At 34.5% G+C, this 13,255-nt stretch overlaps 1 protein-coding gene across 1 annotated transcript in view; it reads left to right on the forward strand.

Annotated features, from left to right (window-relative positions):
• SLC44A1 (solute carrier family 44 member 1) overlaps window positions 1–13,255 on the forward strand; it is a gene marked incomplete at both ends in the record, with an annotated part of 131,227 nt that overhangs the window by 94,847 nt on the left and 23,125 nt on the right. Inside the window, 3 exons of the mRNA XM_084239241.1 lie at window positions 7,027–7,196; window positions 9,294–9,383; window positions 11,974–12,113. Coding sequence (XP_084095367.1) covers window positions 7,027–7,196; window positions 9,294–9,383; window positions 11,974–12,113 — 400 coding nt within the window. The remainder of the gene's footprint in view (window positions 1–7,026; window positions 7,197–9,293; window positions 9,384–11,973; window positions 12,114–13,255) is intronic.

A 13,255-nucleotide genomic window follows, 5' to 3' on the forward strand; every position in this document is an offset into this window, starting at 1 on the left:
GTAGATTTTAAACTACATGTTATTCTGAAAAACATCACTTGATGATGCTCTGCACCCTGAATACTTTTACATAAAAATGTAAAGGCTAGTAGTAAAAATGACACTGTGCATTCATTTATTTTTTAAAACGATACACATAGGCACACACCTTTTCTCATTCTCAAGCATTTTAGATTTCTTTGGGGGCTTATTTTTTCTTCAGTGCCATAATTTTTAGGAAGACAAAACTGCTGAATCATTATAAAATGTACAATGAATTTAGAAGCCATGTCTCATGGTCTCCAAAGATTCTTTGAAGTGGATCCTAGTAATATTTAGTGGGATTGTTTTTTGACTTATAAAGTTAAAAAAATGCCAGTGATCATTCTTTATAATTTGTTTGAGGCTATAATAGACTGTTTGCCGTATCTTCTCCAAGCTCTCATTCAACAAATATTTTATGTGCCCAGTGTGAATAATGGGTGCATAGATGAAACGAGAAATGTTCTTTTTTTGAAAGGATTTTTACAATATTTAAAATTATTGATAGATTTCATAAAAAAGGAAACAAATTTTCAAACATTATAGAACATATCTTCAGAATTAGATATATCACTAACCATGTGTGAGAAGAATATAGAATTAAAACCACATTTATTATATCTCAGTATATAACACCAAGCTATTGGATAAAATTTTGAGACTCATTGTACATCTGTTTTCCTTTGAATTGCTTATGATTGTAATTTGTGCTTTATTTATTTGCATTTGAACTTCCTGTTGAAAGTAATAAAGGACATATCACTTAAATTGATGCTGCTCTTTAGTTATGTCAAGTAGGTATTGAAATTGAAATTAAAAGCCTATGGACATATAAATTAAAGGACTACTTTAAAAGATAAGAGGAACTTATAAATTTTGGGCTTAGGTAGGAGACTCTAGTCATGAAAATTGAGACTATTAGGGAGGCTGTGATAGTAAAGAAAAGGAGGTCCTTTGAAAGTCATTGAAGAAAATTTTATCAATGTAAAAACCAGGAGTGCTCTACTCTTATTTACTCAACTTATTTTAAATGCATACTATGAGTATAGAATCACTATTATAAGACATAAACATACTATGAGGATAAGCAGAAAACCCTGGTGTGAGGATGAGGATGCTCTGCTTCTGTATAACATGGATGGGGCAGGGATGGGGCTGTTCATACCACACCCCTTCCTCTGCCTTTCATCTCTGATTTCACCCTGCTGAGAACTACCTGGTCCTGGTTATGGTGGGTGATCCAGTGTTTACTGCTTACACATACACCCTCACACACACATACACACACACCCTCACAAATGGCATCCTAGGGACATTCACTGGAAGACGAAGCTTACTTTCAGGGTCATGGGTTTTAAAGACTGGAGGAAACATTTGACATCTAACAAGATCATCTGTTAAAGTCTTAATAATCCATGATGCAATAATGAACGTATACCTCATAAAAACCTGACTGTATACTGTGTTTGTTCTGTAAAGATCTTCTTTTTTTTCTTATTTCAGTCCTTACGATCTAAGTATCTTACCACTTTTGTCTGAATTAAACCTATTGGAAAGTGAAAGAGAAGAAACAGCTGAAAGAAGGAAGGCAAACTGGGACCTTATAAATATGAGTCATTTTAGTATTTTGCAAGCAAAGTGAAAGACTCAGAAAACAATAATTTTGTTTTAATAAAAAATTCGAGCCCTGCTCCATTCTACACATATTATTAGACACTAAATTTCCAAAGATGAATAAAATCTAGTTTCTGTCTTCTTAAAAGTAGGAACAGTATGTTTGTTGACTTTCTTCATTTTGATATGCACCAAAAGAACATCACATGACAAACCTGTGATGCCAGCAAATGGCCTTCAGTGTTTTTACATATCTCTTGCTCTCCTCCTAGGAGCAATCTGGCAGGGCAGGAAGAGCTGAATTTTGAGTCTGGATAAGCCTAGAGGTGAATTCTCTGACACCACTTTCTGTCAGTTTGAGCAAATTTCTTAACCCCAAGTTTCTTCATATGTAATGGGAATATTAATATTTCTCTCATGGTATTGTAAGAATTAAAGAATATGCATTAAACATCCTATCATTATGTCTGGCACTTGGCTTAGAAAGTATTATTTCTCTTAACTTCTAGAACCTCCTCCATAGTCCCCAGTCTTCCTAGGTACCCAGGCATCTTCTCCAGAGGAAGGCAGTCTGCTTTAGAAAAACCTTTTTTAAACACTTGTGTCATTTAATTAATTGCCAAATGGTAACGGTTCCTAAGAGTTTTTGAATTTTAAGAGCCATTGCCTAGAAATGCTGTAGTTTACATAAATTAGTAACTCTTTTCTTTTTAAAGATTTATTTATTAATGCATACAAGAGCTGGGTGCAGGCCAGAGGTGTTGGGGGAGGGGGGTTGAAAGGATTCGCCAGAGTCAGAGTGGGGAACAGAACAGGACGATTGACCAAAGTACACTGCTGAGGGGAGCAGTGGGCAAGTCAGGAGAGGTCTGCTGTGCCATGTAGGTAGCTCCCTGGTGGCCAGGGGATCGAACTTGTACTGCAGAGGCCGCAAACAGCTTCATAGGTTGCATCTTAACCCCTTGAGCCACCAGGGAGGCCCTAAATTAGTAGCTCTTGCAGAAATGGTAAGCTGAGTAGTAGGGAAGACTAGCTAGCCTATACACTTATAGTGCTAACATTTAGGTATATCTAGAGAAAATAGCAATACTAGAAACAGATTACGTAAATTCAGTTTATTCCCAAAATACTTATTTTGTACCTCTGGATGCCAGAAAAAATACTAGTGTAAGGGGGTTAATAACATGATGTGGACATGAGAAACTAAAAGCCAAGAAAAATATGTATTCACATTTTTAAAACAAAGGATTCAAGGTAAATTAACATTTATAAATAATTTTCTCTGTGCCAGCCACTATATTAAGCTTTTTAAATGTATTACCTCATTTCACCCTTACAATATCTATAAGGATGTTACTCCTAATTTATAGATAAGAAAATAGAAGTTAAGAAAGGTTAAATAGGTTACCCAAGGCCACAAAACTAATTGCTGAAAATCAGCCTTTGAATCCAAGATCTTATAAACCCTATACCACAATTAATTTTATTAAAGGAGTACAGAAATGAAAGGAGAAAGGAAAGGAAATGTATAAAAACCACTGCAAAGTGCTATTTAATTTTGACTTATTCCTTACCTTTTGTGCAAGAGTCTACAGAACCCTTTATTGTTATTCATTCTTAAATAAAACTGTTAGTTAGAATCATGTGTAATTACTTATTTATAACCTGAAGTTTTAATATAATTGTGTGAGATGCAGTCTCCTAACTCCTCTTATGAGTCATATGTACAAGAGATAATAGGCCTGTTTGTCATCACACTTTGAGGGTGCTCGTTAACTGTGATAGCCTGAAGATGGACTGTATGTTTGCCATGGTTAGATACAATTTTCCAATGAGTAGGTAATTTAAAAAAAAATCTTTAAAAGACTCATTTTAGATTCATTTTGCTCTTGTTGACTAATGTCTCAATAATGTGAAACAACATCAGTTCCTAATGGGACTCCATTGACTTCTTAAAGATTCAATATTCTGTGGGCTTCAAAAGGTAGGAAAATTTACTATAAATAGAATTCTTTGTGTTCTCTTAATTATGAAGAAGAGAGTGTGTCATTTAGGTTAGACATTAAAGTAAAAATGATCTCATAAGCTAGTTTCTCAGAAGTATTTTCTGAGAAGTATATGAAATCAGCTAACTCATCTCATTTTAAATTATATACATGGCATTTAAGTGGTGAAATGTTAGGCAAACCATTTCAGTGCCATGAGTACATAGATTTTTTTAATAAGAAAGCAATTCAAGTATTAAAAACTCATGACTGGTCAAGTATTTGTTAAGAAAAAGAGTGACACATGAGAATTTAGTGCTTTTTACTTTGATGATAAGTATTTAACTTTATTTTGCTGTGTCCAAATGTTATCTTCTCTTTTATTTGCCTTCTATTTCTGTTATTCTTTACCATGAAGAGCAGATTTTGACCATTTTGATCATCAGCTAAACAGCGTAGTCAGTCAGCTTGTGCTAATTTTATACTTTCAGATTTAGAACTGTCAGGTTTCTTTTAACTGTCATAGAGTGATTTTTAAAATAAGGGAATGTAGTTATTTTTTCACAGTTCTTTGAAAGATATTGTAAAAGTACTCTTTTCAATTGGCCAATGTTCATATAAAGTATAAAAATGACTTGAAATGATAATTAAGAGATTACTTGACATTTCCTCATAAATAAATGAAGAATTAAAATTTTAAGAATATTAATTCTTCCCTTTTAAATAATCTATCCTCATTCTAAGTCTGAAAAACACTGACGATGCTGTGCATATTACTTCTATTAATTTGGAATCACTGACTTATGGATGGGCTTACTATTATTGTTATGCTAGTATCTGAAATAGATATTCAAAGGACACAACTCCTACCCTGTTAGCTAACAGATGGAGAAACAGAGGGTGGAGGAGGAGAGTGATAACATTGCTGTGTAATATTAGGAAAATCACCCAGGGCTTTTGAACCCAAGTCACTTTTTCTTTCCTTTATCACAGACTCCACTGTCTTTTGGGAATGATGTGTATTTCTCTTTGAGTGTAAAAATACCTCTACATCCTGTTAGGATATTGGAGATGGAGGGAAAGTCACTATTAAACTGATAATAAAGTTCACTTACACTTATCTGATGGGAAAAAGGAAATAAGCAGGGCCAAGGAAATGGGTGGATATTAAAAACAAGTAAAAGACATCAGGTTTCTTGCAGTGGATGTATTTTATATTCTAGAGTGGAGAAAAGTGAGTTAAATAGAGGCTACATCAGAGATGATAGGGTAATAGATAAAACACATGAAGATATAGATTATCATGGAACAGAAAAGACTTTAGTTTTGAAGAATAGAAAATTGGGGTTTAGTTTAAAATATGGTTAGAAGTCCTTAGACAGAAACACTAATCTGGCACAGAGAATATTATCAGGAAAAAAGTAGTTGTAGGTCCACAACCAAGTTGTCAGTTTAAAGGTTTCTGTCCCAAATCAGCCTCCATTAACTTAGGAACTTATAGTTATTCCTCTTTGATTCTTTCCTATGATATTTTTAAACAAAGTCCATTTTACTTAAAAGAATACTATAATTTGGGCCTCCCCTGGTGGCGCAGCTGTTGAGCGCTGGGCTGCGAGGCTGCCAGCAGCCTCTGCAGCGCTGGTTCGTTCCCCGGCCGCCAGCGAGGGTCCCACCCAAAAAAAAAAAAAAAATCTATAATTTAATATTTTTATATCATTAGTGAAGGACAACTTTTGGTCAAAAAACCATGACTTTTGTACCTGAAATTTAAACATTACTCAGAAGGCTCTGACTTCCAGCAGTCTTATGACAAAATATATCTTTAGCATTAACTTTTACTAACCTCATTTTGGAAGTATACACAAATGTACCCACTAGTCACAGTGGCAGTTTTTTTTTAAATGAATGTTTGTGTCACATTGTCACATCATCATTTCTTGATCCATTTTACTGAAGCATGTCTAAGATAAAGCTAAGATAAAGACTAAGATAAAGATCTTTACAATTATGTTTTTATATTGTTCCAATGAAGCTTAACAGTATGGAAGTTATTACTTATTCTTACTCACAATGGTGTTCATTTACCAGCATTTAAAAAAAAATCAATGCATAGTTTACTTGTATTCTTATTTGAAAAGAAATAATGTGCTTTGAGGAAGGGAACAAAGATTCCAAGGTGTTCAACCACTAATTTTACCAAAATACAGTGCTAACAAAGAATGAGAACACGTTTATAACATTCCAGTCAAAAAATGTATTTGAGCTGAGGCTGATAGTCCTATAAATAATTCTGAAAATGTGGGATTCATGTTTGCAATGACTAAATTTTAACTGAATGCTCACATAATTGTGCACTTGTGCAGGGACACACATGATGCTCTTAGAATACAAACAAATAATTACTTGAGGGTATGTTCATAGTTCTTTGTTTAAAATCTCTTATTGATTAGACATGCACAATCCTCTGAGAGGCTGAATAGAACCATGTTTTATAACAAACCAGATTTATGTCACAGTTCACACACAGCAATGTTCCTTCATGAGTTAAAACTGCAGTCAATGTGTGTAAGCCCAGTGTAACCAATTACCTCTGTTTTGGACACAATCTCATCATAACAACATAAAAACAAAAGAAATTAGCCCTGAATATACTGATGTAACAAGTTAGATTTTTCACTTGTTGATATTTTCTGTTCACATTCTTATGTATATGTCTTTTATATGGAGATACAGTCATCACATTAGATTAAAAATTTTTTCCCCTGTACTATTACATCATAAATGTTTACATATGTTAGTATTCATAGCTATTGTTTCAAATAGCTGCATATTATGCTGTAAGTTGATGTCTTGGCATGACTAATTTATATGAGACTTATTGAGCGTGTGCCCTAAACACCCTTTTTAATCTCAAATTTTGTATGCTGTTCTGAGTTTTATTAATGGTGGCACATTTCAAACAAAAGCATGCGTGTTTTTTATTTTTAAGTAGCTTATGGTAAAAATTTATTTTCAGTTCAATAAAGTATGTTTGTAAGCTTTGTCATTTGCCCCTTGATTAATAGATGTGTAGGCTGAGGAGTTTTAAGTGTTTGGTTTGCTTTCGGTAGTTTTGTATGTGTGTATGTGTGTGTATATGTGTGTGTGTTTCTTTTCAGAAGGGGAGGGTAATGTCTTCTGTTGGAATATGCACTCCACCCTCTTTGATAAAGCTTGTGGTAAGATTTGCATCACTACCCATGACAGTCATCTTCATAGCATTAAGCTCACAGCTCTTAGCTCCATATGATGTGTGGAGGGTGGAGTGTATTGCAGTCATATTCACCTTTCATTTGTGTGTTTGATGTGGCATTTATATTAAGTAGGAGTAATTTTTTTTCTGATTTTTTTTTTCTTGTGTCACCAGTGCACCTATTCCATTCTTCCATCGCTGTGCTCCTGTGAACATTTCCTGCTATGCCAAGTTTGCAGAGGCCCTGATCACCTTTGTCAGTGACAATAGTGTCTTACACAGGCTGATTAGTGGAGTAATGACCAGCAAAGAAATTATATTGGGACTTTGCTTGTTGTCACTAGGTAATTGTTTTTCTCATTATTAGCTATTGCGTAGTACTGCAGTAGAAGACTGTTCTGTCTTTTAGTTGAAATATGAAAACTACCAGAGATACTTGTAAAATGTAAATTTCCCTTAGTCAAAATAATTGTTTCAGATTATATATAGTTATGAATATTGCATATATGTTGATATAAATATATGTGTGTATCTATATATATATCTGAAACTCATTTCCCATCTTTTTTCTCTCATTGGAGATAACCGGTGTTTTCCCAAACTTTGTTTACTAAGTCCATAATATCCTTTAATATGATAGCAGGAGATTTCTTTTAATGAATCAACATCCCTTTGTTTTTAGTTATGACTCTAAGAAACATACTTGCTTATAAAAGAGATATGAGACATATTCTCATATATTTCCATCGAAGAACAGACTGAGAGATTAGTTTTGCAATGTGTATTTTTTTTCATTGGTACAGTTCATAATATTACTAAATTGTTGGAAAATTTATGACATATCCACTTCTTAGCCATTATCTGGTCAATAAATAGATAAAATAATCAAATAAAAATGTTATTTTCAAGAGGTATATGCCCTACATTATTTTAGAAACTCTGTAGCCATTTCAGAATTTATAGATCTTTTTTGTTAGAAATAGTTAAGTGTAGTAGGAACCAAATAACTGTTCATTACATAGTAAATTTAGTATTTATGCCTTTAACAGCAGTTATAGTCATTGAGAAGATACTAGCTGTATTTCCGTCTTGTCATTAGAGAGTATTTTCTTTTTGCTTAGGTAGTACTTGACTCAATTGAGATAATGCTGTCCATATGAAAAGCTATTTCTGTGATATTTGAAACGCTCCCATCTGTTTTTGGTTCCTGTACATTTATTGCAAAAGTGAGTACCTTAATAATGTTACCTAGTCATAGATCCGAACCTTTTATTTGGCTTTGCAGATGGTCCAAAAAAACTTGACTATTAATGTAGCTTTGTATTATCTGATTTCTGAAATAGTTAATACTTTAACCAAAGGGAATTATCTGTAATTAACACACACACACACACACACACCCTTACAAATAGTGATGTTATTAAGCCGTTGGAATTCTATTTTCTATTAGAATGGTTCTCTTTCGAGGTGTAAGATCTTTGTTCATTAGTTTGTGAAATGAGCCTTGAAATCATTAAAGGAGAAAAAAATCATGATTTCAGAAATGAATTTTCCCATGAAAGGGTTAAATCATAACTCACTCAAAAGTTTAGCACTTTGGACTTTAGTGTGGGGGGGGTAGAGGAGTTGAATAAATTTTTCAAGCTAAATTTTGTTCCTTTTTAAAGAGCTTCTCTGTCAGGACTCCTAAACTCCCCAGTTAATCGAAGTTGGTAGCTATGGGTGTGCTATGGTGGTAATATCTGATGGGGGTATCTGAGTATTACCTCAACTAAAAATAAATAAATAAACAAATGAATAAATGAATAAATAAATAAATAAATAAATTGAAGTATCCTTTCGTAAATAAAAAAAGAAAAGAAGTTGGAGGAATTTTGGCCTTCATAGTCTTCAGGATATTATTCCATAGGACCAAACTGTAGCATTTTACAAGAGAAACAATGAGGAAAGATAAAATGCCATCTGGCATGTTGACTGTTGTTGGTCCTGAAATCCAGAGATTCCTCAAAGAAGTGTAGCACCTATGTAACTGATCTCTGTCTATGTGTGGTAATTTTTCTTGTCACCAACATTGCATGTCATTCTCCACACTTTGTGTGTTGGCATGTATGTCTGCATGTGAGTTCTGATGTCTCCCCGTGGTGAATCCACAACAGTTATGTGCTGTTTTAGAGTCACCATACGCATTGCATGTATTCTTTTCTGCCGTTTATAAACCTATAGTTAGGGGTTTTGGGTTTTAAGTGATTTTCTGTTCAAGTGACACAAGTTCCAAAGTTTAAGTGCAAAAGCAGCCCATTCTTTAGCTAAATTGTGGTCATGTCCTTTTTAATCGCAAAAAAAAATTGTTTCCCTAGGAATAAAAACAATTGAAACAGTTTCTCTTTATATTTTCTAGTGTTTTCAAATAATATTCTGCATGTTCTCTATCTTCCCTACAGTTCTGTCCATGATTTTGATGGTGATAATCAGGTATATATCAAGAGTACTTGTATGGATCTTAACATTTCTTGTCATACTCGGTTCACTTGGTAAGCGGCTTATTTCTTTGGTTTTTATTAATTAGAATTAAGAGTTTAACGTTTGCTTTTAACTCCATCATTTCAGAACCACTTTATTTTAAATAATTTTCCTCTTATAAGGCTTGTGAATTAATTTATAAATTGTAAAAAGACTGAGAAGTGGATTGTATTGATAGTTCACTGAGAGGTGAACTAAATCTAATAGTATGGCAAGGTCATTGACATTTGGAATAAAAACAAGTGGAGATGTTTTATAAAAAGGGGTTAACGTTGTTCTGTCATTATCAGTTTTGGGGGAAGAGCCCAAGAGAAAAGAAAGGAATTGAAGCTTTATACTGTTTCTTACTCTTTAATTTTCAATTGATTCTTCCAGTGTCCTCTGCTTTTCAAATGAAAGGACCCTTTCCTTTTATCTTACATTTTTTAAAAGGTCTAAATCAGCCAGACTTCGCTGTTGAAGTTCTTTTTGAAGTGTGGAAAAGTGTTTGTTCCTGGCAGGATAATTGTTTGTGTGTGTGCACGTGTGTGTGTGTGTTTTAATTTTTTAATTTTATTGCTCTCTTCCTTGTATTGACATTCTGTTTTCTGTATTTTTTAAAATTGTTTGTAATGAAACAGTCTTTATTTCTATATTATTATCTTTAAAAGGTGTTATTTCCCCCTCCCAATTACAAATGTGATACCTACTTATGGTTTTAATACTTCCTTGAATAAAATACATTCATGTACACTACATTATAACACAATTACAATAAAAATATATAAGAGGAAGGTTTTATTTCTTTCACCTCCAGTTACTGTTACACTAGGCATTAATTTCAATGTGAGTTTTGGGGAACCAGAGACATTTAGTTTATAACAGATGGATAGGTTTTATAATAAACCCCAACTCTATCCCTTACTAGGTATGTGACATTTGCATACTACTTAACATTCCTAAATTTCAATTATCATTTGTAAAGTGGATCTAATAATACCCACTTAATAGTATCATGGTAATTAACTTTGGTCACATCTATTGCACAGTTCCTGGCACAAATTTAAATGTTTAATAAATGTTATTCACAGGGTCATTGTAAGCAGTGTCCTCCTTAATGTGTGTCATTATCTTATTCTTTTTGCCTTGAACTACAATGTTTTATTCATGTTTATAGAGAGTTTATTTTATTTCATTTTTGAGAGTATTAAAAAGTTTCTAAACAATTTTCTTGTACCTTCAAGTTTAAAATGGGTCTTTCTCTTTCCCTGAGATATGTTTCATAGACTTATGGTTGTTTTGATATGTTTACTTATTTTTCAATAGAAGTATTGCCAATAGGTAAGATATAGTATTTCCCCTTGACTCCATTCACTCTTTATTTGAGGCAGATACAGTTCAGGTTAGTTTAGTTAGATCTTAGACCAGTTTCTTTTCTCCTGGCATTTATCTTGTCCAACATATACATAGACTTCTGCTCTAAATCTTCCTTTTCCTTACCATCACCTGCAAGGCTCATGTGTGATCTGATCCCCAGCTATCTCTCTCCCCACATCTCTTACCAGTTTTCTCCTTGCTTATTGCTGTAGCCACAGTGATGTCCTTCTCCCTCCTCTCCTGCCAGACATGGCCCCACTCAGCATCTTAGAACATGCTTTTACTGCTTCCCCTGAATAGTTTCATAGATTGCTTTCTCCCTTTGACTCTGTTTTTCAAATATTTTCTCACCGATGAGGACTTGCTTACCCATCTTACATAAAATCACATGCTTTCCCAGCCCCAGAATTTTCTAGTCCTCTTACTGGGTGACTTTTTTCTTAGACTTAATTTACTATGTTTTTACTTGTTTCCTTATTCTTTTGTTTCCACATTACAGTATAAGATTCATGAAGGGGGAGAATGGGATTTTGTTTTGTTCACTGCTCTTTCTCCAGCACCTTGAACAGTAGATAGTGTAAGTCCTCAAAATGTTTAATTTGAATGAAGGTGTCTGATGCAGCTCTCATAAAGAAGCAGGTGTGCCTCCCTCTTTAGTTCTTAGAATCTCTAAATCAGTGATGAGGATTAAAATAAACTCCCATCCTTAACACCCACACTGTCAAGCTCTCCACGACTTCCTGTCTTTGCTCCTGCGTTTGGTAGGAATTGCAGATATTTCATCAACTGCACAGCCGTGTCATTGCTAGGCACTGAGTACAATGCAGACCTTTGTCTTCCTCGGTGTCATAGCTAATGTCTGTGATCTTGACCAGGCTCCTTCATTTAAACAGACACTGAGGTACTGTCTGTGACCCATTCTCAAGGATATCTGTTTTTGCTGACTCTCAGCTTCAGAGTCATTAATAGATAGAGTTGAAGGAGGTCTGTGTGGTAGATTGAAAGATTTGTAAGTGTGTAATGTAAGTGAAAGATGAAAGATGAAATGAAAGATGGTAGTGGGGTAATTAGAGCTCCCCTTATGCTGGCAAAAAGTCAGAGCCATGTGCCTAGTGCCTACTGGCCAGATGAAGTGTTCCTGTGATATATCATGATGATATATAGGAAGGTTCAGAAAATTGAGGCTTTATGTTATACACTTTTTTGTACTACTTGTTGTAAAAAACAATTATTTTTTGTCTCCAGGTGGCACAGGTGTACTGTGGTGGCTGTATGCAAAGCAAAGAAGGTCTCCCAAAGAAACAGTTCTCCCTGAACAGCTTCAGATAGCTGAAGACAATCTTCGGGCCCTCCTCATCTATGCCATTGCAGCTACAGTGTTCACTGTGAGTATAAGATTAGCTGTGTCTTTTAGGCTTATGTTTTTATTTACAGGAGATCATTAATGGAGCAGAAACTCAGCTATAATTATTGCATTCCTCACCCTGATCTTCATTAGGTAAAAATCTCTGTCTACAGTGTATGACACACTTGAAAATCTTCAGAAGGCTTCCCTAATTGATGAATGCTATTGGATGCATCTTTGTGTATTGTACTGTGTGCTATTTAAGAGAGCATTTTCACTTAGAATGTTCACAATATGGTTAGCTAGTAAGAATGTATTTCTTACTGTCATAGACAATGTAATCATTTTTTGAAGACAGCTCTTTTTACTATAGAAAAGTATGTTAACATATAGGTCAACTCATAACATTCTGTCTACCGGTTCACAAGTTATTTTTTTCCTTTTAAGTTTTCTTTTCACATTATTTAAAATACATAGTGAATTTCACTGCTTACCCACAATTTGTAAAATTACAACTTAATATGTGGTTAAATAATCTGTATTCCCTCCCATGGTTCATCTCCTCTTCCTATTGAAAAAAAGGAGAAAAAAATCTCAAGTCTCTTGTAAGAGAAACCCCAACCATTTAATTAAGCATTAGAAACAAAAAAAATAAAAGCACTATAAAATCATTGATCCCAAAGTTATTTGTTATTATTTCATAAACTTTTATGAATCATCTTGTAAGTACAATTTGTCATGCTCTGTCAGAATAGCAGGGGACAAAGAGTGAATCTGATATGGACCCTGCTCTTAGGAGTTCTTGGTGCAGTAAGGGCATGAAGGTATTAATACTTCCCTGCTATGAAGAGGGGCCCAGTGAACTAAGGTGGAGGACTGTGGTGCTGTGGTGGTGGGTATGGTCCTCTGAACATTTGCGGTGTTGTAAACCAGTGTTAACTCATTAAAAAAAAAACACACACAGAAAGAGGGGCTTCCCTGGTGGTACAAGGGGTTAAGTGTCAGCACTATGAAGCCATCTGCAGCCACTGAAGCATGAGTTTGATACCCAGCCAGGGCGCTGACCCACATGGCACAGCAGACCTCTCCTGTCTCGCCCGCTGATCCCCTCACCATGTATTTCAGTAGATCTACCAGTTCTGTTCCCTACTCTGTCTCTGGTGAATCTTTTCACCCCCGCAC

This window comes from Talpa europaea (assembly GCF_964194135.1).
Source record: "Talpa europaea genome assembly, chromosome: 7".
Lineage (NCBI taxonomy): Eukaryota > Metazoa > Chordata > Mammalia > Eulipotyphla > Talpidae > Talpa > Talpa europaea.